Here is a 26,991-nt window from a genome sequence, read left to right on the forward strand (position 1 = left end):
TCTTGTCCTCCACCGATGTCACTCCCACCTTGTCTCGGATATCTTCATTCCTAATTCTATCCATCCTAGTGTGCCCACACATCTACCACAGCATTCGTATTTCCGCGACTCTCATCTTCTAAACATGAAGTTTCTTGATTGGCCAATACTCCACCCCGTACAATAGGGTCGGTCTAACCACCACTTTGTATTGATAATAATAAATAAGTACAAGTCTCTTTTATATAGAAGTGAGTTGTAGAGTCTAGGCTAACTAAACTTAGAGTTATACTACAACACAAATACAATAAACTTAAGTATAAATTAACTACTACATGTTCATAGCATCAGCCTAGTCACATTCTGACTCTAACTTATCCAACAGTGAGTCCTACTATAACTTAACTCTTTTAGTAGGTCTTTGACAGTCGTCAGGACTCATATCAGTTGGACCATGTCATTCAACCTATTCCTTAGATGTATCTTTAACACTTCCCCTCAAGCTAGTGAGTGGTGGAACAGTTACTCCTAACTTGCTTCAAAAACCAGCAAAAACTTGCTTTGTCAATACTTTTGTATGAATGTCAGCTAGTTGATCATTAGACCTCACAAACTGAGTAAGAAGTTGACCTTTGGCCACTTTTTCTCGAACAAAGTGATAGTCCATCTCAATATGTTTGGTTTTGTCATGCATAACTGGATTGATTATCATGTACAAGGCACTCAAGTTATCACAATATAGTATAGGAACTGACTTGAGATACACGCCGAGATCATGAAGTAAATATGTAATCCATGTCATCTCCGTTATAGTGGAGGCTAGTGCTTTATACTCAGCTTCAACACTTGATGTTGCTACTATGGTTTATTTCTTGGAAGTCTAAGAAATATAATTTGCACCTAGGTAGATGCTATAGCCTGTAGTTGATCTCCTAGTAGTGGTGCAACCTCCTCAATCAGCATCTGAATATCCATACAACCTACAAGGTAATTGTGAAATAATTTTGAATCCAAAATATAGAGTGCTTTTGATGTACTTTAGAATTCTTTTGACTCCTTGAAGATGTTCAGTATTGGTGTTTTGCATAAACTGACTTACTAGATTCACTGCATGAGTGATATCAGGTCGTATGAGTGTCAAATATCGAAGACTCCCTACTGTCATTCTGTATAGAGATACATCTACAAAACTTCCCACAACTTCATGTAAACCATGCTTTTGAGCTAGAGGAGTAGCTATAGCCTTTGCCAAAGTCATATCAGTCTTATCCAATAACCCAACAACATACTTACTCTAACTCAAGTGAATTCCTCCTGCAAAATACATGACCTTTACTCCTAGAAAGAAGCGTAGAGGACCAAGATCTTTCATAGCAAATTCCTTTTCAAGTTATAAAACCAACTCTGAGACATGTGATGGATTACTTTATGTTATAATAATGTCATCTATATATAATAAGAGGAAAATGGTACCTTTGTGAGTTTGTAAAGTAAACATGGAAGGATCTGCCTTACTAAGAAGGAACCTAAGATGTAATAGATGCATGCTAAACCTATCAAACCAAGCTCTTGGTGCCCGTTTAAGACCATACAGTGCCTTCTTCAATAAATAAACATGTTGAGGATACCTCAGATTAATAAAACCAGGAGGTTGACTCATGTATACCTCCTCTTGGAAGAAACCATGTAGAGATGCATGCTAAACCTGTCAAACCAGACTTTTGGTGCCCGTTTAAGACCATACAGTGCCTTCTTCAATAAATAAACATGTTGAGGATACCTCAGATTAATAAAACCAGGAGGTTGACTCATGTATACCTCATCTTGCAAAAAACCATGTAGAAATGCATTTTTGACATCTAACTGCCCAATCCTCCGCTTAGAGAGCTAACAATAATGGATAGAATCACCTTAATAGTTGTGGCTTTAACCACAGGGCTAAATGTTTCTTCAAAATCTATCCCTTCAAGTTGTGAGAAACCCCTGGCAATAATCCTGACATTGTATTTGCTTACAGTCCCATTTTCCTTCAACTTAGTCTTAAACACCTATTTAGAACCAACTAAGTTTATACCAGCAGATTTGGGCACCAATATCCACGTCTTGTTGTTATGCAAAACACTAATTTCCTTTTGCATAGCTACACGCCAATGCGGGGACTTGAGTGCTTCTTTAGCAGTCTTTGGTTCCTTTAAAATATCTTCTCTGTTGTTAGCAACAAGTGATAGATGATGTTTTTTTACCTTGTTTCTAGTGATCATGTGATGCCTCTGTGATGCAAAAGGTGCAGGAGGTGTAGTCATATTCCACTTTGAAAGATCAATTCCTAGATGTATCCCTAGTCCAGGTGGATTGGTCACAAGTACAGGTTCAAAAAGTGGCGAACCAGCACTTTTAACCTGTTCCATACTACCATCATTTGATTCGGCATCTGAGAAGTCAGTAGCACTAGTAGCATCATCAGATATATGTGCTACAACATGATCAGTAACACCATCACCAACAACACATGAATGAGAAATAACACTGCCAACTTGTTCCATACTATTATCATTAAAATATATAGATGTTTGTAATGTGATCAGCAACATATGTAGTTGAATCATCAGCAACTTGTGTAGTTGGATCAGCCTGCACTTCCCCTGAAGTAGGAGCAGTTGGTGCCTGCACTTTAGAAAAGAATTCAAAAAAAGTAGCTAAATGAGGTAAGACATCGATGTTAGTCTTGGATTGTTTTGGAGACACAAAGGGTAATATGTTCTCATCAAAGATGACATGTTTGGACACATACACCCTCTTTGTTGAAGGATGATAACATCTATAACCTTTTTGCAAACTACTGTATCCTATAAACACACATGGATAAGTCTTTGGACTGAACTTGTTACTGACTTTGATATGTGGAAAACACCTACAACTAAACACATTTAAGTTGTTGTAATCAGGTTGCTCACCATGTAACTTGACAAATGGAGTCACCATTTTTAAGACTGAGGAGGGCAGTCTATTGATGAGGAACACTGCAGTAAGAAAAGCCTCAACCCATAGAAACAAAGAAAGATTAGCATGGAGTAAAAGAGTCAAACCAGTCTCAACAATATGCCTATGTTTTCTTTCTAAAACTCCATTTTGTTCAGGTGTATTAGGAAATGAAATATGCCTGACAATACCACAATCTTTCAAATGTTTAATGAAGTCTATTTTGAGGAATTCACCACCTCCATTACACTAGAATATCTTAATCTCTTTAAAAATTGTTTTTCCACTATTTTCTGAAATTTTACAAACACTTCAAAAAATTCAGACTTCTTTTTCAGTGGATAAAACCAAGTATACCTTGTGTGGTCATCTACAAATACAACATAATATTTCATATGCGGAGAAGATTCAACAAGAGCAGGTCCCCACAGATCACAATGTATTTTTAATAAAGGTTCCTTCTCAATTTTATTCCTCAAGCCAAATAAAAGTTTACAACTTTTTTCCAACTGACAACTGAAATAGACAACACGAATTTTATTCCAACTACTAACATTTATACAACTATTTCTACTCAAAATTTTTAAAGACTTCAAACTAGGGTGCCCTAATCTAGTATGATACATATTGTCTGATGTGTTCCAATCACGTGTAGTAGTCAAGGCATGAATGTTGTTGTCTTCCAAATCATATAGTCCACTTCTCTTAGATCCATTGGCCAGTAGTGTCCTTATCTTCTTGTCCTTTGTAACAAAATCAGTTTCATCAAATTCAAGAGTGTAACAATTATCCTTTACAATCTTACTAACTAAAAGTAGATTCTTAGTAATCTTAGGAACTATAAGAACCTCCTATAATTTTAGACCTGACCCAATATGTGTTATGTCTAGTTGTGATCCATTGCTAATAATGATTTTATCAGATCCATTGTAGTTTTTAAGATCAGACAAAATACCTGAATTATTTGTCATATGACTATTGGCTCCAGTGTCCACATACAAGGTATCATCAGTGGCAGATGTATTCTGCAAATTAACACCAGTCAATGCTTATGGTAGTTCATCAATGAATTAGTACGAGTAGTCCCACCTGTAAAAATACTCAAGAGTAGTATGGTTATTCCTACCATAAATTTGACAAGGCTCAGCATTTTTTCTTTTTTTGTTCGAAGAACCTGTTCCATTCTGGTGGTTCTGAGAACCTGTTCCTTGTCCAGCAGCCTTGAAGCCTCTTTCTTTGGAGTTGAAGTTGTTGTTTCTTCTTCCCTTAGAGTAGTTTCCTCTTTCCCCGCCCCTTTGGGCAGAGAATGTTATGTTATGATTTTGTGGTGGCACTTCTTCTTCATCCTCCCTCATATCAAAACCCCTAAGAGCATTAATAAATTGATTAAGAGTGAGATATGGTGCCTTACCTAGCATAACAGTCCTGAAGGTCTTGTACTTGAGATCTAAACCTCTAGCAAAGTTAATTACTTTGCTATCTTCATCCACAGGTTTGTGAATGGCTGCAAAACTGTTACACCTCTCACTTTAAACTTGGAATGTCTCCTAAGTTCCTTAGACATTATCATGAGAGGCGGATAAGCTATGGCACTATCAAACGATTCTAAGGAAGGGAGGGATGTTATATCCCGCACTTTTGGGCATTCGGAAAGAAAGAAAAAAAAATTAATTTGCAAAGAATGACGTTGTGATTTATTTTGTTTATTCTAGTTTGTACTGGGGTGATGTTCATCGAAAAAATTGATATGGGAGTACGGAGGAAGGCCGAGGGTAAAATTGGAATTTTGGAGAGTAGTTTGTGAATTGCAAAAAGAGAGAAGACTTGTAGCTTTGAGGCTTAAATAATAAGTAGTTTGGGCTCTCATAATAATAATAGTATATTGAGGCCCAACAAAAGAAAAGGCCCAAGTCTTGTAAAGATGGCCCATTAGTTAAGTAGCCTTTATATATATATATATATATATATATATATATATATATATATATATATATATATATATATATATATATATATATGTGTGTGTGTGTGTGTGTGTGTGTTGATGACTTTTAAGTCATCTTTATCCATAAGTCCTTTTTATCAACAAGAAGCTACAAGAAAAATCTAGAGAAAAGAAAGGGGAGATATATATATATATATGTGTGTGTGTGTGTGTGTTGATGACTTTTAAGTCATCTTTATCCATAAGTCCTTTTTATCAACAAGAAGCTACAAGAAAAATCTAGAGAAAAGAAAGGGGAGAAACTTGAAGCTAGAGAGAGAGGGAGCTCGAATTTGGGAGAAACAAAGGTGAGTCTCCGATTTTGTTTCGTGAATTAATTATCTAGAGTACGCCACGATGTTATGAAGGTGTTATTAATGAAAATTTATGGTTTGGAGCAGCCCAAAACGTTACCAAACAGCCTCAAAGTTTCAGCTGCGCTAAGGAGGTTTCCGAGGCGCAATTTTGGCTAGTTTTGGCCAATTTCGGGTAAGGTAAGGGTTCTCCTTTAAATTTGGACTTTATGGAGTTATTTTGAAATGTATTAGGTACCTTTTATACTATTTAAAGTATAAAACAATCATGGATATGCTCAGTAAAAGAAACAACCTAAATTGAAGTCATTATAGTTAAATTGTAGTCGAAATGAGGCATTGTGCGGATGGGGGCTGCTGCTGGTCGTGTGGTGGGGTATTGCAGGGCCTAAAAGTATTATAAAGGAGGTGGGGGAGCTTCTGGTTGCAGCCACACGACCCCCGCTTCGTACGGTTAAAGATTTTGCAAAATGGAAACTAAAAACTCTATTTTTGGTATCGTAGTTTGAAACTAGTTGTTTGGAGCTTGTATTGTGTAAGGTTGAAGTGATTTAATTATAAATATGCTGCTAGTTGTTGTTGTTGGTATGGTTGTTGATATTGTGGCCGAGTTGGAATATCGGGGATGTTAAAGTTGTAGGGGAAATGCTGCCCGATTTTTCGTAGCATCAGAACTAGTAACAAACTAGTCGGGGGTAATGGATAAGGAAATGACTCCTATTAGTATTTGGTTGTGGAGTGGGCTATTGAAAAGTGAAAGGATATTAATCTTAGTATTACTTTCATGTCAATAGGTTAAGGAGGTATCAAGGCAAGCCGGATTTCTATTAATCCCGAAAAAGGTATGTAAAGCTATCTTTTTTTCTTTTGGCATGTCTTAGCCTTAAGTGTTTGATATACGAAATGTGGGGATAATTCCATTCATAGAACTCCAAGTATGACTCATAAGTCTTATTCACTTCTCGATGGTAGAATTCCTATACTAGTTGAGTTATTGCCTCTCAAGGCTTCTATACGACGGAGAGTAGTAAGTATGTGAAGCCCTCTCTTCTCTTGGCATGTTTTTGGGTATAAGTAAGTAAAGCTACCATTCTTCTCTCTTGATATGTCTTTAACATAAGTTATGATGTTATGATGAAATATTTATGGTACCGAGTTCCGTGATGGGCCAAGTATGATATATGTTATTATCTAAGGATCGGGCCGTACGTTCCACGACACATATGTATATGATGACTCCATAAGGGAAAATAAGAGAGTATGTAAAGCCGTCCCTTCTTTCTTTCGGCGTGGCTTAGTATTAAGTAAGGATTAATATGAGCCTTGAGGGTGATTCATGATTTCTCTTCTAAGAGATTCTCCGGTAGTTAATGTCCTTGACTTTTATAAGTTATTTTGTATCGTCTTAATTCATGCCTATGATTTCTAAGGCTCTTTTGGTATGATCAATAGTAATATTTGAGGAATGAGTGATATGACTATCGTCTTGATTTTCAAATGACAATTTGTCGTTACTACTTCATTAAGTCTTGGATAATGTTTTAAATTGCATATAGTTACTCACTACTCTACTCGTGTATACTGTAACCCTTCTATCACCGAGTCTCGGGCTGGGTATGTAATCGTGCGCAGTTTACTGCATTATCCACCGAGTTCCTTACTAAAGGGACGGGTACGCTATATGAGGAAATAATAATGCAATGACATGAATGACTCACCAAGTCCCTCACTAGAGGGCCGGGTACGTATGTATATATATATATGATAATGATGTGATGTGATAAGGTGATGATGGCGCCGAACCCTATGATGGTCCTACAGTTATAATTCACCGAGCCCTTGAAAGGGCTGGCTATATTGTATAGTATAAACATGCATGTTCTTATGTTTTACAAGGTACAGGTACAGTGTTTTCTTACATGACGTATTTATCCCCCTAGCTCCCTTTATCTCAGATATGCTTCCAGTTATGCTTTATATACTTAGTACATATGTCGTACTAACCCCCTTTCTTCGGGGGCTGCATTCATGCCCACAGGTACAGATACACATTCGGGGAATCCGTCAGCATAGGAGTTCCACTCAGCAGTCTAGAAACGCTCCAATGTGTCGGAGCTTAGTTTTGATATTAACCCTCGATGTATACATTTATTTGTTCATGGGTACGGCGGGGGCCCTGTTCCGCCTTATGTTACTGTTCTTACTCTTAGAGGTCTGTAGACATGTATGTGGGTTGTATATGTATGCGTGTAAGGTTGTGCCTATATGTTATGATAGCCTTGTCAGCTTATATATTGTCTTGCCTGTTGGTATGCTATGACTCAAATAGGAGACATGTTTACTTATATTTAGTAGGGGTATACGCGAGTGTCCAGTTTGGGCACCCGTCATGGCCTACGGGGTTGGGTCGTGACAAAAACCATCACATATACCCTTGAATTCCTTAATGTATTCATCAATCTTTTTAGTTTCTAGCTTAACACTTTGCAGTTGTCGTTTGATCTGAAACTCCTTAGCTTTTACTGTTTGAAGATATGCTTCTTCCAAGCATTCACACATCTCCCTGGCAGTTGAGCAGCCCACAATCAGGTACATATTTCCTTCTGTCAAGGTGCATGAGATCCAACTCCTTAGCAAAATATCTTTCTTCTCTAATCGTTAATGTTATCACTGTCTTCTGCATCCTTCTCAACAGCTACAGCTTTCTCAGGAGTTTTTTCGGTAGAATAGGTACTCTGAGTTGGTTCAGTCGTTGTAATGAAATAGGTTAGTCTCATCACCTGAATCAATTGCATCATTTGTTTCCTTCATATAAGATAATTTGTTGGCTTAAGTTTAACGAAACATGAAGCAATGAGGTGATAAAGGAAGGAGGTGGATAGTGTATTGGTGGATGGAGCCATTGTAATTTGGACGTAGAATTTTGATTTTGATTCAATACTTTAAATAGCGGAAAAGCTTTAATGCTCTAATACCCCATAGAATTCTCAGCAAAAGAATGTGAGACATCAAAGATTGTATTGATAATAATAAATGAGTACAAATCTCCTTTATATAAGAGTGAGTTGTAGAGTCCTAGGCTAACTAAACTTAGAGTTATACTACAACACAAATACAATGAAATTAATTACAAATTAACTACTACACGTTCATAGCAGCAGCCTAGTCATATTCTAACTCTAACTTATCCAACAATAAGCCCTATTATAACTTAACTCTTTTAGTAGGTCTTTGAAAGTCGTCATGACTCCTATTAGTTGGACTATGTCGTTCAACCTGTTCCTTAGATGTATCTTCAACATCCTTCACTTATCTTCTTTTGAACTTTGGACTGCATTTTTATAAGTGGTAGGAATACCATCAATTGCAATTGAGTCTACACAAGCCACCATATCTATGAGTCGAACATGTTTTCTTATTGTTCTTTTTGGCTTGCTGATTGCTATTGATTCAAGTTGTGGTTGAGGTTCTTGAGATGGAATCTCCCCCTCAACTGGCTCTTCTTCCAGAGAAAAATCTTCTGTTGTTTCCTCGTTTTCTCTCCGTGTTGGGAAAGTTATTTTTCCCTCAAACTCCACCTGCTTTGAAGCACCATCAATTTGTTTGACATCTTCAATTGTTACCTTATTTGTCAAGGCAGATTCATCAAAGGTAACATTTCTGCTGAAAATATTTTTTTATTTCTGGACACCATAAACGGTATCCCTTGACTCCAGAAGTAATCTCCATAAATAGAGCTTTTTTTGCTCTTGGGTCCAATTTTAACTCTTTTACATGATAATATGCAGTTGAGCCAAATACATATAAAGAATCATAATCTTCAATAAGTTTTTCATACCATTTTTCTAATAGTGTCTTGCCACCAATAGCAGTAGATGGTAGACGATTAATGAGGTGACATGCATATGTTATTACCTCAGCCCAAAATTCTTTGCCTAAGCCAGCATTGGACAACATACACTAAACTTTCTCCAGTAAAGTCTGATTCATGCGTTCTGCCACTCTATTCTGTTGTGGTGTGTTTTTGATGGTGAAATGTCTGACGATACCATTATATTCACAAATCTTCTGAAAAGATCATTTTTATATTCTCCACAATTGTCTGTATGAAGACACCTGATCTTTCTACCACTTTGAGTCTCTATCATCGCCTTCCATTTGAGAAAAATTCCCAACACTTCATCTTTAGTTTTCATCGTATACACCCACAACCTTCGGAAAAAGTCGTCAACAAAGGTTACAAAAATAGTGTTTCCCACCAAATAAAGGTGTTTTGGAAGCACCCCAAACATCAGATTTAACCCTTGTCTGTTTTACCTTGATACAATGCTCACAAAATTCAAATTGCAAGTTTTTACTCCTTTCAATAATCCTTGATCTGATAAAGTTTTCAAGGATTTTCCTCCAGCATGTCCCAAGCACATATGCCATAGCCTGATCATTTTTGCCTCCTTGTCATCACTGGATGTTGTTGCCGTTGTTCTAATAATTGTACTACCTTGATAGTGGTACATTTTATTGTTTCTTCAAATCGCCTTCATTACCATCAGTGCATCGGAGCATATTCTCATTACCCCATTAGCTACAATGATTTTGAACCCCTTTGACTCTAGGGCTCCTATAGAAATGTGATTTTTCTTCAAATCTGGTACGTATCGAACATCTGTTATTGTTCTGCTCAATCCATCATGATTCCTTAATAGGATTGAACTAATACCATATGCAGTAAGAGAATTATTATTTATGGTGTGAATAACTCCACATTCTCCTTCTTGTAAATCAACAAACCAGTCCCGATTGGCATAAATGATGCTACAAACTGAGTCCATCAATCATACATCAGATGATTTTGATGGCTCTTTTGTAACCAGCAAGAAATCAGAGTCATCACAGTCAGCTACATTTGAAACGATGATGGTCTTCCTATTGTTTGGTTTGGCCTTGCTTTCAACTTTGGACAATCTTTTTTTCAGTGCCCCTTTTCTCGGCAAAAGGCACATTCATCTTTGCTGGGTCTGGATCTTGACTTAGATCTTCCTTCTTCATTCTCATCTAATTTTAAGAATGGTCTCTCATGAATAGTCCTTTTGTTTCTCCATCCTTTTGTTTTTTTCTCTTTCTTTGTTCATAACTATATAAGGCAGAACAAACTTCTTTGAAAGATACTTCATCATTCCCATGAAGTAGAGTAGTTTCAAGGTGCTCGAACTCGTGGGGAAGCTAATTTAATAACATTAAGGTCATATCTCTATTAGTAAAAGTTACATCCATATTTTGCAAATCTATCGCCAACTTATTAAAGCTGGTAATATGAACATTCATTGTGCTACCGGGGGTATATGTGAAGCATAACAGTCTTTTTTCATGTAATGTTTATTTTGACTGTTTTTCTTCAAGAATTTCTCCTCTAGTGCATTCCATAATTTACTTGCAGAAGTTTCTTTTGTGTATGGATACATTTGTTCTCTTGCAAGGTAAGATCGAATGGTACCGCAAGCAACACAATTGATAATCTTCCAATCTTCCTCTCCAACACTGTCTGGATTTTTTTCTTCTATGGCAATGTCTAGTCCTTGTTGAAAAAGGACATCAAGGACTTCGTCCTGCCACATTCCGAAATGTCCTTACCCATCAAAAATTTCAACTGCAAATTTCGTATTTGACACAATTCTTGTCATAAGCGAAGATGTCAATGATGACGTATTATTGACATTCGATGTGAACTCATCATTTTTCTTATCTCCCATTTTTGCTACAAATACTATTTATTATTTAACAATTGCAAAAGGCCAAAATAAATCTTTTCTGATATGGAAGTTCAGACATTGCTACAACCATAGAGCATACTCGGATAAAACCTTAGTTCTGATACAACTCCTGTTGCACAGTCGGATATATAGAGAGTGATGAAATCACAATTGCTATATCTAAATGTAGCTAATAAATAGGAAATGAGACAATAATAAAAAAAACACTAGAAATTTACGAGGCTGGGCAAAAAATTAGTTTCTTTTGCTTAATTTTCAGACACAACCAACTAATATTTATTTTACTCCAAAAGAATACAAGTAAAATACTATAAGAGAGAAAGAAGATCAAATGTCTTAGAAGATAAAAAGACAAGGGAGAGGTGTGTTACAAATGAACTAAGAGCTACCTATTTATAAAATGAAATCTTCCTCTTGATGTCATTCACGACATCACTATGGGTTAAAATGTCAAGGTTTATCTTGTGAAACCATTTAATGGTTTATCAATATTTCAACTACAAATTTCCTACATTGATTTTTTTTATACCAAAAAAGAATTATCTTCCTACCAAATCTTCACATTAATTCATTTAAAATCTTGTCAAATTCAACACGTCCAACATCTGTATTTTGTAGTGGACATTTTTCACGTTGATGAAGTAGGAACATTATTCTTGGGAAGTATGAAAACAAATCTGGACTCACTAATTCTGTAATAGTCAACATGTATATAACTATGTTTTTTGGTCATGTAAAGAGTTGTTATAACTGTTGCTGCTACTACTTTTGTTCCTCCTACTTTGCTAACAGTTTTTTATAGGTGGAACCCATCCGTGACCTCCTAAAGTTGGCACCAACTTTCACTTAGACACCTAAATCAGGAGATGTTCATTTTAGACACCTCAAGTAAGGGTTGAATGTGTCATCTTGACACTTTTTTTTCAATCACCAAAATATATTAGGTGTGTGTAATACACTCACCTGATGTGTCAAAAGCAGCGAATTAAATAAAGACACGTGACATATATATATATCAAAAATAATTATCAAATAATAATCAATAATTTGATGACACATGACCTTTTTTATCCAAAAAAATAAAATTAACAACTGTTAACCCACCACCCCGCCGTCATCTTCTCCAACCCTTCCCCCACCCCACCGTCAACTTCTCCAACCCCAACTCCCCCCCACCCCACCAGATCTTCTTCTCTTCCAAAACCCACCCAACACTATCCATATCATCTAAAGAGGAAAATATGGAGTTATAATGACAAACAAAAATATAAATCAAATTGGGTCAAAAAATCCGACGAATCTCCATTTTTTCCGGCAAGATTAATACAAATCTAAAATTACTTACTAATTTCTAATTGTTGTTAGTAATTATATAATTATCATCTTCAAAATGTTCTTGTATTGTTTGTGTGCACCACACATAATTCAATCAACTACATGAACTCCAAAGTAGTTAACATTATCTTTAAGAATATAGCCAGATTTACATATGAATTAGAATAAGCTGAATGGAAAAGACCACAAATTCAAAAGGAATTTGGGGCTTTCCAGATTTTGAGAATCTTATAGATATCGATTAAGTGGTCGAGAAATCTCCCGTGCTTATGCCAATATTTGTCGGCACCGACGGAATGCAAAACAGCGATAAAGGTTGGGAGATCTTTATTGATTGATTCGAATTCTCCTCGGAGAAAACGACGAGATGATTCCAAAAGGGTATAGAGATATGGATTTTCAGTGGGAGAAAGTGATGAACAAGAAGAACATTAAAAAATGAAGAAGAAGAACAACAATTTTTTTTTTTAAAAAAATAGTTTCTACGCGTCTCAGATAGGTGAAAAACACGCGAGGTGCCAGCTGTGTAAAAAATGTCAAGATGACACATTTGACCCTTACTTGAGGTGTCTATAATGAACATCTCCTGATTTAGGTGTCTAAGTGAAAGTTGGTGCCAACTTTAGGGGGCCACCGATGGATTTCGCCTTTTATATATATATATATATATATATATATACTTCTGCTGGGTTCAACTCTTAGATATGTAATAACTAAGTTGTTTATTATGACGTATATTTTCTACCAAAAAAAAAGAATATCTAAATGTGAGCATGGCGCATTATACGTATCATTACAATACAATGAGGTGTTACAACTGTGATGAAAAGTAAATATTTCAATTTCGAGTTTTGATGATTGACAAAGTGAATCAGATTTTGAAGATTGATGGCGAGTAGAGGCGCATGAAATTTAAATAAGAATCCGTGTGGAATTCTATAAAAGGAGATGTTGACCCTGCGAAGAACTACTTTCCTTGTAGGACTTAAGTAGGATTTCTCCGACGCGCAAAATAAATAGTTATAAAAGGAGAAGTTGAATAAAGAAGCAAACACTTTTTCCACACATAGAAAATTGACGTTCTGAGCAAAAGGCAAGTCACGGCAAGGGAGCGCATCACGGCATAAGAAAGAATACCTAAAGTTAGAGAATTAAGATTATTGCTAGTGTGACTTAGAATCATTATTGAGTTGTACTAATTACATTCTAAGTTCAAAAGTGAGTTTGTGAGAGTTGTAACTAGAACTCTAGAAGTAGTTGAAACTTCTTGGAGAGTAGATCCCGGTTAGAGTTAATCGTTGGGGTTTTGATATTAGAGTTAGTCCCTTAGATTATAGAGTTGTAATCTTAAACCACTCTTTAAAGTTAGTAAGAAGTAGTTGAAAATCCTACACACTGTAGGTCGTGGTTTTTCTTTTCTTGAGCAAGGAAATTTTCCACGATAATGTTTGAGTTATTTTTTGTTACGTGTTTCTGTTTAAGTAATAGTACAATGCTTTCCTTTCAAGGCTATAGATAATAATGTAATATGATAGTATATCTTTTCGTAAGTAAAGTATAAATCTGTAATATGATGCAATAACTATTATGTGCACCTCATAAATAAAATTGAATTTCAAATTCCTATATTTATCTTCTACATTTTTTTCCTAGCATTGGATTCACCCATCGAATGTAGGGGTGTGTAAAAATTGGACCGACTGATAATTTGAATCGAAAAAATATTATTGGGTTAACAAATTTTTAATGATTTTATAAAAAAATAATTATTGGGTTAATGGTTCGATTTTGATTTTTAGTATTGGATAAATCGATAACCCATTAAGATAGTAGTAATTTACTACTTTACCTTTCATAAATATTAAATATTAATAATTAACCTAACTAGACACTATATATCTATATCACTACGCTACACAATCTATCCATTTTAGAGTACTACTTCATACCACTTTAGTCTTTTCTCTTTTCTCAAAACCTAAAGATTAGTTTGTAATTGTAGCTTTTTCAAATTTGTAAATATCTGTAATTTGATTAATATCAAAAATTTCATATTATGTTTTAGATGTAACATGTACATCTGCTCTTATTAGTGCAATTTATCATTATCTTTCTTGTTTCACTATTTCAAAGCATTTATAGTTTATTTGCTTATTTCACCACCGATAAAAAATATCTTATTGATTTGTTACTGATTTAGTGTATTTAAAAACTGAAAATCAATAAAATCGATTTTCAACATAACCCCCCACCCCACCCCACCCCAATTTTTTAATTTTATTTTAGGATTATATACATTCTCATAATGGGAAGGGGCCATTCGGGCCTATCTAAATAGATAGGGGGCCATTCAGACCTATCAAAATAGATACTATGTTTACGTATGGATCCCTACATCGTTACATTCCATTTAGGATTAGGAATACGCGTAATCAGACCTGCTTTTTCATATCTCTATTGGGACTTTAGAGAATTACTTAACTTACGGAATAGAATAGGGGAATATAAATATACAACTATGCTATATACGATCTAGAGTGATAGCAAAAAAAAATTACAACGATATTAAAAAGTAAGGGGAAAAAGATTTGTACTTTTGGGTCAACCCAACCCGAATGGAAAGAAGAGGGTCAACCAAATTGCGGTCCACTTTGTACTTTTGTTAAGCAGACCACTCAGGCATTTTATTTATAAATTCCTTTTATAAAGTTTTTTTAAAAAATTCTTATTTCATCTCTCCTACTCCCCATTCAAATAATAATTTAGATTTTTTTTAAAAAAAAATTCTACCATGCCCCACTTAACCCTTCGCTTTCAATTTTTTTCTCGTTTTGTATTAGATATATACATATGATTTTAGGAAAGTATTTTTTACTTGCCCAAGACTAGTCTTAAATTTTTTTTTTGTTATATTCGGTACGCAAGTAGGAAAAAATATTTTACTAAAAATATATGTACATATCTAACACAAAACGAGAAATATATTTTTAAAAAATAAATATAAATTAAGAGTGGAGGGTTAGATAGGGGTGGGTATAATTTTACTTTTTTAAAAATAAAAATAATAACATTTTTAGAAAGGAGTTGGGGAGGGGGTGAAGTATGAATTTTTAATTTTTTTTTTATAAAAGAACTTTAAGAAATGTAAAAAAAATAAAAGGATGGGGATTTGGGGGTGGGGGGTGGGGAGTGCGTGAAAAAAATATTTTAAATTTTAACTTTTTTAAAAAATAATTTCTTTTTTTGGGGATAGAAATACTTTAGTCTTTAACTTTTAACTAATATTAATAGTTTATTTAATTTTTGTTAAGGTGAAATATTTTATCCATGTGGAATGTCATGTTTCAAGGTTTTTTAAAAAAATAGAGAGAGTACAGATAGTGTATTACACACACTACTAATATGTGTTTCTCAAATTAATAAGTGATAATTTAGATATGAAACTCACACTTTCAATAATTTAGATTTGAAAGTCAAAAAAATAAGATAATTTAGATGTGTTTATGACACTTATCTCCTAAATCAATTATCTATACTTAAACTAATAGCAATAGTTTTTGTACCATATAGTCAACATGTTTAAATAATCTTAATATTTTCAAACAGAGTATAATTAAATAAAAATTGAACATATAATTTTAAAATATAATTAATTAAAGGATTGAGCGCGTAGTGCAACCATCTTCTTAGAATCTTAATTCAATTTAAGCATAATGCGTAAATAGACATCCAAATTTGGGTTGAGCCGAAAAGTAAACACTTAAATTTTGAGAGTTCATATCTAGACACCTTAACTTGATCTCAATTGACAACTAAACACTTCAACTCATTTTTCTGTGTCACGTGTCAACTCAATGTTGATTTGATACATAAATTTGTTAGTCAGAAGCATTCAATTGACATAGTTAAAATGAGTTAATATGTCGAAAAAAATATGAAACTTTTAAAATTAGAATGCTTATTTGTCATTTGGGATCAAATTAGATGGTGTGTTTTGATGTATTATCTCAAAACCTTCAATCTCATACACCACCATTTAAATGTTGTGTGGGTTGGTAATACAGGAGGAGCAGAGTGGGGTTTCCTAATCAGAATCGGAGCTCCGAAGTGTGAGTAGAGCCGTAAAAATGACAACGGTTCCAATCCCCACGCGCCAATTTCACTAATCTTTAAAAGCTTCTCCGCATACGCGCCTTACTTTCCAAATCTGCAAATCTCTCAGCAAACACTTTCACCTCTTTCTCTGAACAATTTCCAATTTTTTGTGTTCATCAAATACATATCCATTGAGTACCGGAATTACGAAAACCTTTCTAAATTACGGATCTTTATTCGGGCTTTAACATTATTCACTACTGATTCAGGTACACATGCCATTGTTTATTTATTTGAAACAAAGACCTCAAAGCTCTCCTTTTTCCCTTTTGTATCAAAATGGGTACAATGTTGTTTTCTTGCTCTTTTTGTTTGCTAATTATAGTTAAATATTGAATTTTTTTGCCTCTTTCTTGACACCCTTTTAGTTTCCATTCATGGGTGTGGTTAACAAATACTATATGGTTAAATGCTTCACGATAATCCCTTTTGTGTTTTTCCCCCTTGTATCAAAATGGGTTTAAATGTTGTTTTCTTGCTCTTTTTGTTTGCATATTATAGTTAAATATTGAATTTTTTTGCCTCTTTCTTGACACCCTTTTAGTTTCCATTCATGGGTGTGGTCAACAAATACTATATGGTTAAATGCTTCACTACAATCCTTTTTGTGTTTTCCCCCCTGTATCAAAATGGGTTTAAATGTTTTTTTCATGCTCTTTTTGTTTGCTAATTATAGTTAAAGATTGAATTTTTTTTCTCTTTCTTGACACCCTTTTAGTTTCCATTCATGGGTGCGGTTAACAAAAACTATATAGTTAAATGCTTCACCACAATCCTTTTTGTGTTTTTCCTCGAAACAGAATGGGTTTAGATGTTGTTTTCTTGCTCTTTTTGCTCCCTAATTTTAGTTAAAGATTGGATTTTTTGTCTCTTTCTTGACACCCTTTTAGTTTCGATTTATGGATGTGGTTAACAAATACTATATGGTTAAATGCTTCACCACACTCCTTTGTGTTTTTCCTCATATCAAAATGGGTTTAAATGTTGTTTTCTCTCTCTTTTTGCTGCCTAATTATAATGAAAGTTAGAGTTTTTTGTCTCTCTCTTGACACCCTTTTAGTTTCCATTCATGGCTGTGGTTGACAAATACTATATGGTTGCATTCTTCACCACAATCTTTTGTGTTTTTTCCTCATATCAAAATGGATTTAAATGTTGTTTTTCTTTCTCTTTTTGCTCCCTAATTATAGTTAAAGATTGATTTTTTTCTCTCTTTCTTGACACCCTTTTAGTTTCTGTTCAGGGGTGTGGTTAACAAATATCCTTACATACTTCACAACAATCCTTTCTGTTTTCCTCATATCAAAATGGGTCCTTTTCTACTCTTTTTGTTGGCTAATTATAGTTAATGTTTGAATGTGTTGTTCCTTGACACCCTTTTAGTTTCTTTTCATGTGTGTGGTTAATAAATCCATAGTTACTAATCATTGTTTTCTTAAAAGACTAGTTCTTTTCCTAATATCGAGATAATGCCATATTTGGAGACTTCTGCGAAAAATAATTAAAGCTGCCAGAAATGAGAAATGTTACAGCTTTTGGTATCTAGTTTTGATTTTGACATTATAAGTTTTTGATTGGTTTTTAATGATTAGGATTTGCCTTTATTGTTACCCAGGAAATTAGGTCTTTTGATTACAAGGAACCTATAATGATGTCAAGGAGGCCTATCAACCCATCTCGACGTGTAGCAGATAATGGAGCTTCTTCGTTAGAAGGCTCAATTCGGTCAAAGACACGGTCTCCCCCATATTTAACAATTGGACTTGTTATTGTGGTACTTATTTCCAGATTCTGATGCTAGTAGTTATCATTCTGGATGACAATGGATAAACTTTGGAAAATTACTAGTCTCAAGTCATTCAACTGTAATTGTAACTGTATTTATCTTTTTGGATATTCCAGGGAGCATTTCTCCTCATAGGGTATTTTTACCGTGACACAGGTTTGTATCTGAATCCTTGGTATTTTATAAATTACGTTTATCTTTGAAAATATAGTAAGATGCCCCTAAAAATATGAAGAAAAAAGAAAACAAGATATTTTAGCTGATTGCTCAACACTGGAGTCTGGAGCTCTGTCATGACACTAGACTCCAAGATTCCTTATGAAAGGCATTTAGTTCTTATCATCAAGGTGAAAATTGTTGGGTATGAAAGCTAGGGGCATTACAGTTTGTAGCCTATAAATTCTAGTTTAAATCAAATAACAGTTAAACCCTTTAGTTGCCTTGGAGGACTCCCTATAGATTCTTTGGTTAGAGTATATTGTATATTGAAAAGAACCGATAATACTTGTGCATGAACAGTCTCCTTCTCGAGGAAAGAAGATGTCGACATCTACATATGCACAAGTAAAAGATGTCTCATATGAATTGTTTTCGACATATTTCTTATTTTTTATCTACAAACAAATATTGGTCTTTGTCTTCTCTTAAAACATTTAAACAAAGGAAAACTGGCCTTACCTCATGTTTTGATGAGTGTTCTTCTAAATAAAAATCTCAAATGAATCTCTGCTCTCAGTCATGGTCATGCAGGTGATTTAATTACACATCGTGTTTCCTTCTCTCAACTTGAACACTTTGTTCTGCCTCTAAGTATTGTTTTTACTTCACACTTTCTGTCTCTGAGTCTTGTTCCTTACTTCACTCTGACACTGATAGAGGGATTATCATCGGTTGTAGGTACTTTTGCCAGTATTAAAGGAGCTATCAGTGGAGTGGAAGGTAACTGCTCATGCATTGTTCTAAAGGATTCGAGTTTTGACATATTTATGTATCAAATGCCACATGAATTATGTGATTTAATCAAAGTGCTGATACATTTCTTTTAATTGGTTCGTGAAAATGGTTCTAACTATGTACTCATGATCACCTCATGTATGTATCAAGAACTTTAGTTTCGTCCTTAATGTTATCTGCTGTCACTTTTTTGCTCTGCCTGGGGCTTTACTCTAACGATAATTATAAAAATCTATAAGGCTCATGTTGTAGGAACCATCTAAAAGTTACTTAAAACAAATGTCTATTGGGATATAATAAATCTAACTAATCCCTTTATCAGCTTAAGCCTTTGGTAAGTTGGTCACACTCTTCAACATGGTATCAGAGTAGACAAGAGGTCCTGGGTTCAAATCTCGCAGCCATCCAAAAAGCAAAAAGTATTTCCACGTGTTTGGTCCATGAAAAGAAATGGGGCCAACAAGTGAGGGTGTGTGTTGAGACATAATAAAATCAAGTCACTAAGTCATTAACAATTTAAGCTTTTAGTTTTAAATGAGATGGTCACACGCTTCAACAATGCCTTTGGAGATGACATGCAACAAGATTGTTGTGTTCTATGAGGAAACCCATGTGCATTGTTATCATGCAGCCAGTCTATATACCAGCTTCAATAAACTGATATCAACCCAGAAACTTCATATCTTAGATTTCCGTTCTCTTATTGGTGAGCATCTGGAACATCTGAAAACTGCCCCCCTACCCCCTACCCCCCACCATACTTTATACACCACTTACTCATATAGGCGTAGATGAGGTAACAAGATTAGTAATTATCGTTTGTCACTCTAGGTGGGTGGAGTGACTCTGCATTATACCTATCAAGAAACTTGATATAGTCTATACACAGAGCTACTAACTTCCAATCTTCATATTAGAAGATATCTTAATTCTATTGCTTTTGTTTTATTTGGGTAATAGTGTATATCAGTTTATTTGCCTTGACATTTTTGAAGATAAAGTTACTGCTGTTTTTACATTACAGTTGACTTGGGATCTACAACCTGTTTTACCTCTGCAGGGGATTTTTCATGTACTGTAGAGGTTCAAAAGGCGATTCCTTTTTTGAAGAAAGCATATGGTGATAGCATGCATAAGGTGCTGCATGTTGGTCCTGATACTTGCTCGGTAGTTTCTAAATTGTTAGAAGAGGAAGATACTGAAGCTTGGGGTATAGAACCATATGATATAGAGGATGCAGGTCATTTCTGCAAGAAACTGGTGCATAAGGGCATTGTTCGTGTGGCTGACATAAAATTTCCTCTTCCATATCGTGCAAAATCATTCTCTCTTGTGATTATCTCAGATGCGTTGGACTACTTGTCCCCAAAGTATCTTAATAGGACCCTTCCCGAACTGGCGAGGGTGTCATCTGATGGACTGGTTATTCTCACAGGTAAGAAGAGTTTGTTAGGTGTTATGTTTAGATGGCAGCCATTCTAAAATGGATGTTTATTTTGCATTCATTGTACTGTCCGAGCTAAGCTGCTTCCTATCTTTCACTTCCTGTCCATCTCTGTTTTGGTTTGGGTTACACACATATGAGTAGGAGTGTTTATCTCAATCCTAGAGAGATAGCCTTTTAACATACAACAACAACAACATACTAAGTGAAATCCCACTAAGTGGGGTTTGGGGAGGGTAGAGTGTACGCAGACCTTACCACTGCTTCGAGGAGGTAGAGAGGCTGTTTTCGAAAGACCCTCAGCAGAGATAGTCTTTTGACATGTGAAACTTTATCTTTTTTATCTTTTTTATCTTCAGTACTTGGTCATACTAGCACATTCCTCTTGTTGATAGACAAAGCTATTTAGAAATTTGATTATTTGTTGCCTTAATTTTAATTTCCTTCCACGCTGATGTCTCTTATACAGTATGCTTTCAATAGGTTTCTATGCCCCCCTTTATACTAGGTCCAAAAATGCCCTATCCAGTTTTCTCCTTTGAAGTAGGACAAAATCGTCTGGGAGAAGTTCTTGTTATCGCCATCGTACTGCTGCAGAGGGAAAAAGTACATCAGCATTTCTCATTAATCACCTAAATAATATCATGAAAAGCTGAATATCTATAAGATTTTATAGCAGGGATATTAAGGACAAATTGTTGGATTTTACGTACTTACACAGAGAGAAAAGAAGAGGACATCTGTGTCCAGTGGATGAAGATTTTTTTTTTTGGATAAATGGCATTAAACTGCTTTAGGTGCGGAAGTGAGGAGATTTTACAAATGTGGGAAATCAGATGACCAGGGTCTATGTATAACTAAAAGAGAGAACCTGTATTAGTAGAACTCTAGAAGAATATAGCAGCAAAGCATGGTTTTTTCCTTTCATTTCATTTTTCTGGAAACGAACAGATTCATTTCTAAATTATGCAAGAATTGGTTGTTACTATGAAAAAAAGATACTTGAGAATTCATTTTGTCTCCTTTCCTGTTTAGCAGTGATAATATAAAGAATGATATGGTGAAAGTAGGATCTGGGTTGATGATACCTCATGCATACATATCCTTTTCCACTACATGAATGGTTCGCTGTTGATTCCAAATCAATGCAATTTGGCGTACTTTCAGTTCAACTAGCATGCTTTTATTCTTGTATAACTTTTGGTCAGTTGACCTCTATAGCGTAACATTTTGTATTTTGGATGTGTTGGCGAGTCTGATCACCTTGCTTTTATATACCTGTTAACTCCTTCAGTTTTCTCCTTTAAGATTTGACCATATCATTCCATGCATAAGCTTTCTAAGGAGCTAGAAATGCCTTTAGGGTATTTTCATACATGCATCCTTTATTCCACATGATTAATATAAGACATTCTGCATATAAGAGACAAGTTAAAATGGAAACCTTGTAATCCAGAGAATTGTACTGGTGTTTATCTGATGTTAATATTTGATAATTGCAGGTTATCCACGTCACCATAAAGCTAAGTTTGCAGAAAAGTCCAGATTTGGAGGGCTGGTAAGCGACCTGTCCTGCATCGTATTCATTTACATATTTTTGTTACAGTGTATGGACATTGAATCTCTCATGAATTTTGGCAGCCAAAGTTGTATGGTGAAATATTTTAGTGAAAGGCCGGCTCGTGATATCTTTCTCTGTGTTTATTTTCTCGTCCTTGAAAAGAATTGATAGTACATCGACTTAAATTACCTGCTAATTTTGAAACCTGATGCCAACTACTTCCACATTTGTTTTTTGTTCTATCCGAAGGCCAAATTGAGGAGCTCAACTTGGTGGGTGCGATATTTTGTTCAAACAAGTTTAGAGGAAAATGAAGTCGCCATCAAGAAATTCGAGCAAGCTGCTTCGAAGAAATCATATGTTCCTAGCTGCCAAATTTTCCACCTGAGATCTTACCGTTGATACAATTACACGGAAGTTACACACAGAAGGAATCGCGCATAGCTCGTGGATGATGATCAAGATATGTTATGACAACTTTCAGCTGTGTTGATAAGTTGTTGAGAATAGCAGGTGCCTCCTTGAAAAATTATGGAGTATGCCAACATCTTGATTAGTGTATTCTTATTAGATATATGGGGTTATGGCAGTTTGTTGATTTATTGCAAAATGGAAATTAAATTGCTGTTTCATGGGAGATTTTTGTGATTCTGGTTTTAATGGCCAATTAAGCCAAATGATATACATCATCTGTATTTCTCTTTTTGGTTCTGTTTATTTGTTTATTTCATGTTAATTTATTGGTGACAAACTCAATGCAACTTTGTCTTCCCCTTTCATGTCTTACTTTCCTCTTTGGTCGTCTAAATTTTTGGGATTCATAATATGAAGCATTCCGCGTACATGTACAGTTTCAGAAATGGCCACACCTAAAAAGTATGATTTAGACAACCTACTTTGATGTCACAAGAATAAGTGGTTGATTTCACGATTCAATTCATGACTTATGATCATACAAGATAACTTAACAGTTGCACTAAGGCTTCCTTGAGTTTTTTTTTTTCCACAAGTGAAAGCCATTATTTTCAAACTTTAGTACTGCACTGAATAAAGTGGCAGAAGCAGAGACAAGAGGTGACTACGTCTCCAGTAGAAAGGGGCTTTATATGGATACACAGCTGGGAGTATGTTCTCATAAAGGGAGAACAGTTGATAAATAGTAGTGGGACAATATGGTCAATTATAGCTATCAATGTCCCTAATAAAGCATTACTATCTAATCAGGACTTTGATTTACTTGATTTTCACGTTTTAACTTCTTTTCATATGTATTTGGTTATTACTAATCCTTACAATAATCATGCATGATTGTCACAATTAATATTTCATGCAACACGCACAAATTGCTCCTACCTAGCATACCAAAGCCAGTGATTTAATTTTTATCGACATTTAAAGAAGTTAATAAATTACTTTAACATGAAGTTAAGACCAAGGCTTAAAGGTAAAGTTTTACGGAGTGATAGTTAGACCTATTTTATTGTATAGGCAGAGGGTTGACTAGTAATAAAACATACAAATTCAGAAGATGATGATGAAGATAGCGGAGATAAGGATACTCAGATGGATGTGTAGGCATACTAGAAGAGATAAGATCTTAGGAACGAGGTTATATGAGACAAGGTTGGAGTGACGTTCGTGTCGGATAAGATGAGGGAACCGAAGCTGAGATGGTTCAGACATGTAAAAAGGAGGAACACATATGCACGAGTTATGAGGTGTGAGAGGTCGACTATAGTAGGTTTTAGGAGAGGTAGAAGTAGGCTGAATAATAACTTAGAGGGTGATTAGATATGACATGACACATCTTCAGTTTACTGAGGACATGACCTTACATAGAAAAAATTGAATGTCGAGGATAAGGGTAGAAGGGTAATAGGTAGCCAAGCGCCTTAGTATTAGTTTGTATACACGTACATAGTAGCTTATTCTCCTATAATTTTTACTATTACCTGTTATTTCATTTGTTCTATTCATCTTGTTATGTTGTTGTCATTTTTTCTCTTTCTATCGTGCTTTGTTTACATTTGTTTTGAACCAAAAATTTATCGAAAACAACTCTTTGTTTCACAAAGATAAAATAAATATAAAGTCTACGTATATTTTATCTTTTTTCAAATTTTATTTTATGAGATTATAATATTGAATATATTATTACTTGTTGTATAAGTAAATACTTTCCAATGAAGCGGGGTAGCCTGGCCGGCTCAACCGTCAACGTTTCTCTGCCAACGCCCCTGAACAGATCTATCTAAAACTTATTACTACATTAAAATAATGTAGAAAATCTTTATACACTATTTAAGTAAATTTGAATCACAAGTACTACGTACTGTTATATATTGAAACTGTGAAATGAAAGGGAATCAAGACTCAAGAGAGAGATATGGCATATATAATAATGTCTAGATTGGAAAAAATATAAAAGGACAAAGCCTATAACATAACTTATTCGAGGAAACCATATCTTAAATATGATCTGCCTTAAATGGAGAAATAGTTATTTTTCAAGTAAGATGATAAAGTGTACGTCTATCAATATTAGGTTTTGTCAACTGGACACTGGCAACTTAACAAATATGGAAATCATGTACTGGAACACTAAAATAGACAATTCCATCAATCGTTTGGTGTGAGATATAAAATACACAGTGAGATAACTTATTATTCCTAACTTATTGTGAAATAAGTAATATCGGAATAACCTGTTCCAAACTAAAAAACCCCTTATAGCCTATTTGGTCAAGGTTTGAGACTTGAGAGGTAAAAAAATGTTTATTATTTTTCAAAAGTGCTTATTTGGAAAACTCTTCTGAGAAAAACACATTTTTTTTTGGAAAATTCTTCCGAGAAAAATACATTTAGTAATACTTTTAAGAAGCTTGACCAAACACTAATTTTGCTCAAAATATTTTTTAAATTTATTAGTCAAATGCTAATTGTTGCTCAAAAATAGTTTTTAAATTTATTGGTTAAACGCAAAATATTTCTCTCAATTTTTTTAAAAATAACACTTTCGATATAATTTTTTTTTCAAAATAAATTAGTTTTTAAACTTGATCAAAACATGGTTCGGTCAATATAATTAAATATATATTAGTACATCTTTCTTCATAGAGTTTTAATTTCTTACTACAAAAACTATAAATGACTTTAATAAATACATTTTCCATGAGTTATCATTTATGTCTCATAACTTTAGGATACGTACCAAAAATTCTACCTCAAATGGAAATAGATAAAATTATAGAGGTCCATATATAGAGACTACTCTCTTATCTTAAGCTTTTTCATCTTTCTTTTTATAATCAAACATGTTAATTTGGGTATGGATGTACTTACTTTTTGTTACCTCGAAAAGAAGCCAATGACAAGAAGTTACACTACGCTATATTTAGATTATGTGGCTGTGTATATCTCCATACACGTATGCATGATTTTAATCCTTAAATTCTACCTTATCCATAAATTACAACAAGTGAAATCCCACAACGTGGGGTCTGGAGAGGATAAAGTGTACATAGACCTTACTCTTACCAATGTAGGACGACTGTTTCCAAGAGATCCTCGACTCAATAAAAGCATAAAAAGAGGTCATATAAGGCTAAGAAATTCAAAGCAATATGAAAAAGCAAATAACGAAAGTGACACAGATAAAATAGAGTAATCAAAGTACAGAAAGTAATAGATGATAACAGAAATCAGAGCACAAGAAATTATAGTGCACTAATGCGCCTACTAATACAGAAGAATAACGAGACTATGTACTAGCCTTCTACCCTAATATGGGTCCTCCACACTCTCTTATCTAAGGTCATGTCCTCGGTAAATTGTAACTGCGCCATATCCTGTCTAATCACCTCTCCCCAATATTTCTTCGGCCTATCCCTACCTTTTCTGAAACCATCCATGGACAACCTCTTACACCTCCGCACTGGGGTATTTGCGTCTCTCCTCTTCACATGCCCAAACCATCTCAGTCGCATTTTCCGCATCTTGTCTTCCACCAAGGCCACTCCTACCTTGTCCCGAATAACCTGATTTCTAATCCTTTCTCTCCTGGTATGCCCACACATCCATCTCAACATTCTCATCTCGGTAACTTTTATCTTTTGAATGTGAGATACCTTAACTGGATAACACTCCGCCCCATATACATAGCCGATCTAACCACCACTTTGTAGAACTTGCCCTTAAGTTATGGTGGTAACTTCTTGTCACATAGCACACCGGAAGTGAGCCTCCATGTCATCCACCCTGCCCCAATACGATGTGTGACATCATCGTCAATCTCCCAACTGCCTTGCGTGATAGACCCAAGATACTTGAAACTACTTTTCTTTTGGATGGCCCAGTCACCAAGCCTAACTTCTGCGCCAACCTCCTATGGTGTTTCACTGAACTTGCACTCTAAGTACTCTGTCTTGGTCCTACTCAGCTTAAACCCTTTAGACTCCAAGGTATGTCTCCAATCCTCCAGCTTAGCGTTAACTTCGCTATAAGTCTCATCGACCAGGACTATGTCATCTGCAAAAAGCATACACCATGGCACCTCACTTTGAATTTGTCGTGTCAATCCATCCATCACCAAGATAAATAAAAACGGACTAAGAGATGATCCTTAATGCAACCCCATCACAATTGGGAAGTGCTTTGAGTCCCCTCCTACTGTCCTTACCCTAGTTTTGGCACCCTTATACATGTCCTTGATCACCCTAATGTACGCCATAGG

At 35.0% G+C, this 26,991-nt stretch overlaps 1 protein-coding gene across 1 annotated transcript; it reads left to right on the forward strand.

Moving 5' to 3' along the window:
- The first annotated feature begins 16,391 nt into the window (after nt 1-16,391).
- LOC129904129 (probable pectin methylesterase CGR3) lies at nt 16,392-23,036 on the forward strand. The gene is made up of 7 exons (XM_055979664.1): nt 16,392-16,723; nt 18,130-18,288; nt 18,417-18,456; nt 19,198-19,239; nt 20,315-20,689; nt 22,201-22,256; nt 22,509-23,036. Exons 2-7 carry the CDS (start codon nt 18,163-18,165, stop codon nt 22,659-22,661), a joined length of 792 nt encoding a protein of 263 aa, XP_055835639.1. The 5' UTR covers nt 16,392-16,723; nt 18,130-18,162; the 3' UTR covers nt 22,662-23,036.
- The last annotated feature ends 3,955 nt before the right edge of the window (nt 23,037-26,991 follow it).

The sequence above is a fragment of the Solanum dulcamara genome, chromosome 9 (assembly GCF_947179165.1).
Source record: "Solanum dulcamara chromosome 9, daSolDulc1.2, whole genome shotgun sequence".
Classification (NCBI taxonomy): Eukaryota; Viridiplantae; Streptophyta; class Magnoliopsida; order Solanales; family Solanaceae; genus Solanum; species Solanum dulcamara.

What these genes read in the sequence shown, in the direction of transcription:
- LOC129904129 (XM_055979664.1), top strand. Translation starts at nt 18,163, where the DNA reads ATGATGTCAAGGAGGCCTATCAACCCATCTCGACGTGTAGCAGATAAT. An exon ending in CAATTGGACTTGTTATTGTG is followed by an intron (nt 18,289 to 18,416) that starts GTACTTATTTCC and finishes TGGATATTCCAG; the next exon opens with GGAGCATTTCTCCTCATAGG. An exon ending in GTATTTTTACCGTGACACAG is followed by an intron (nt 18,457 to 19,197) that starts GTTTGTATCTGA and finishes CATCGGTTGTAG; the next exon opens with GTACTTTTGCCAGTATTAAA.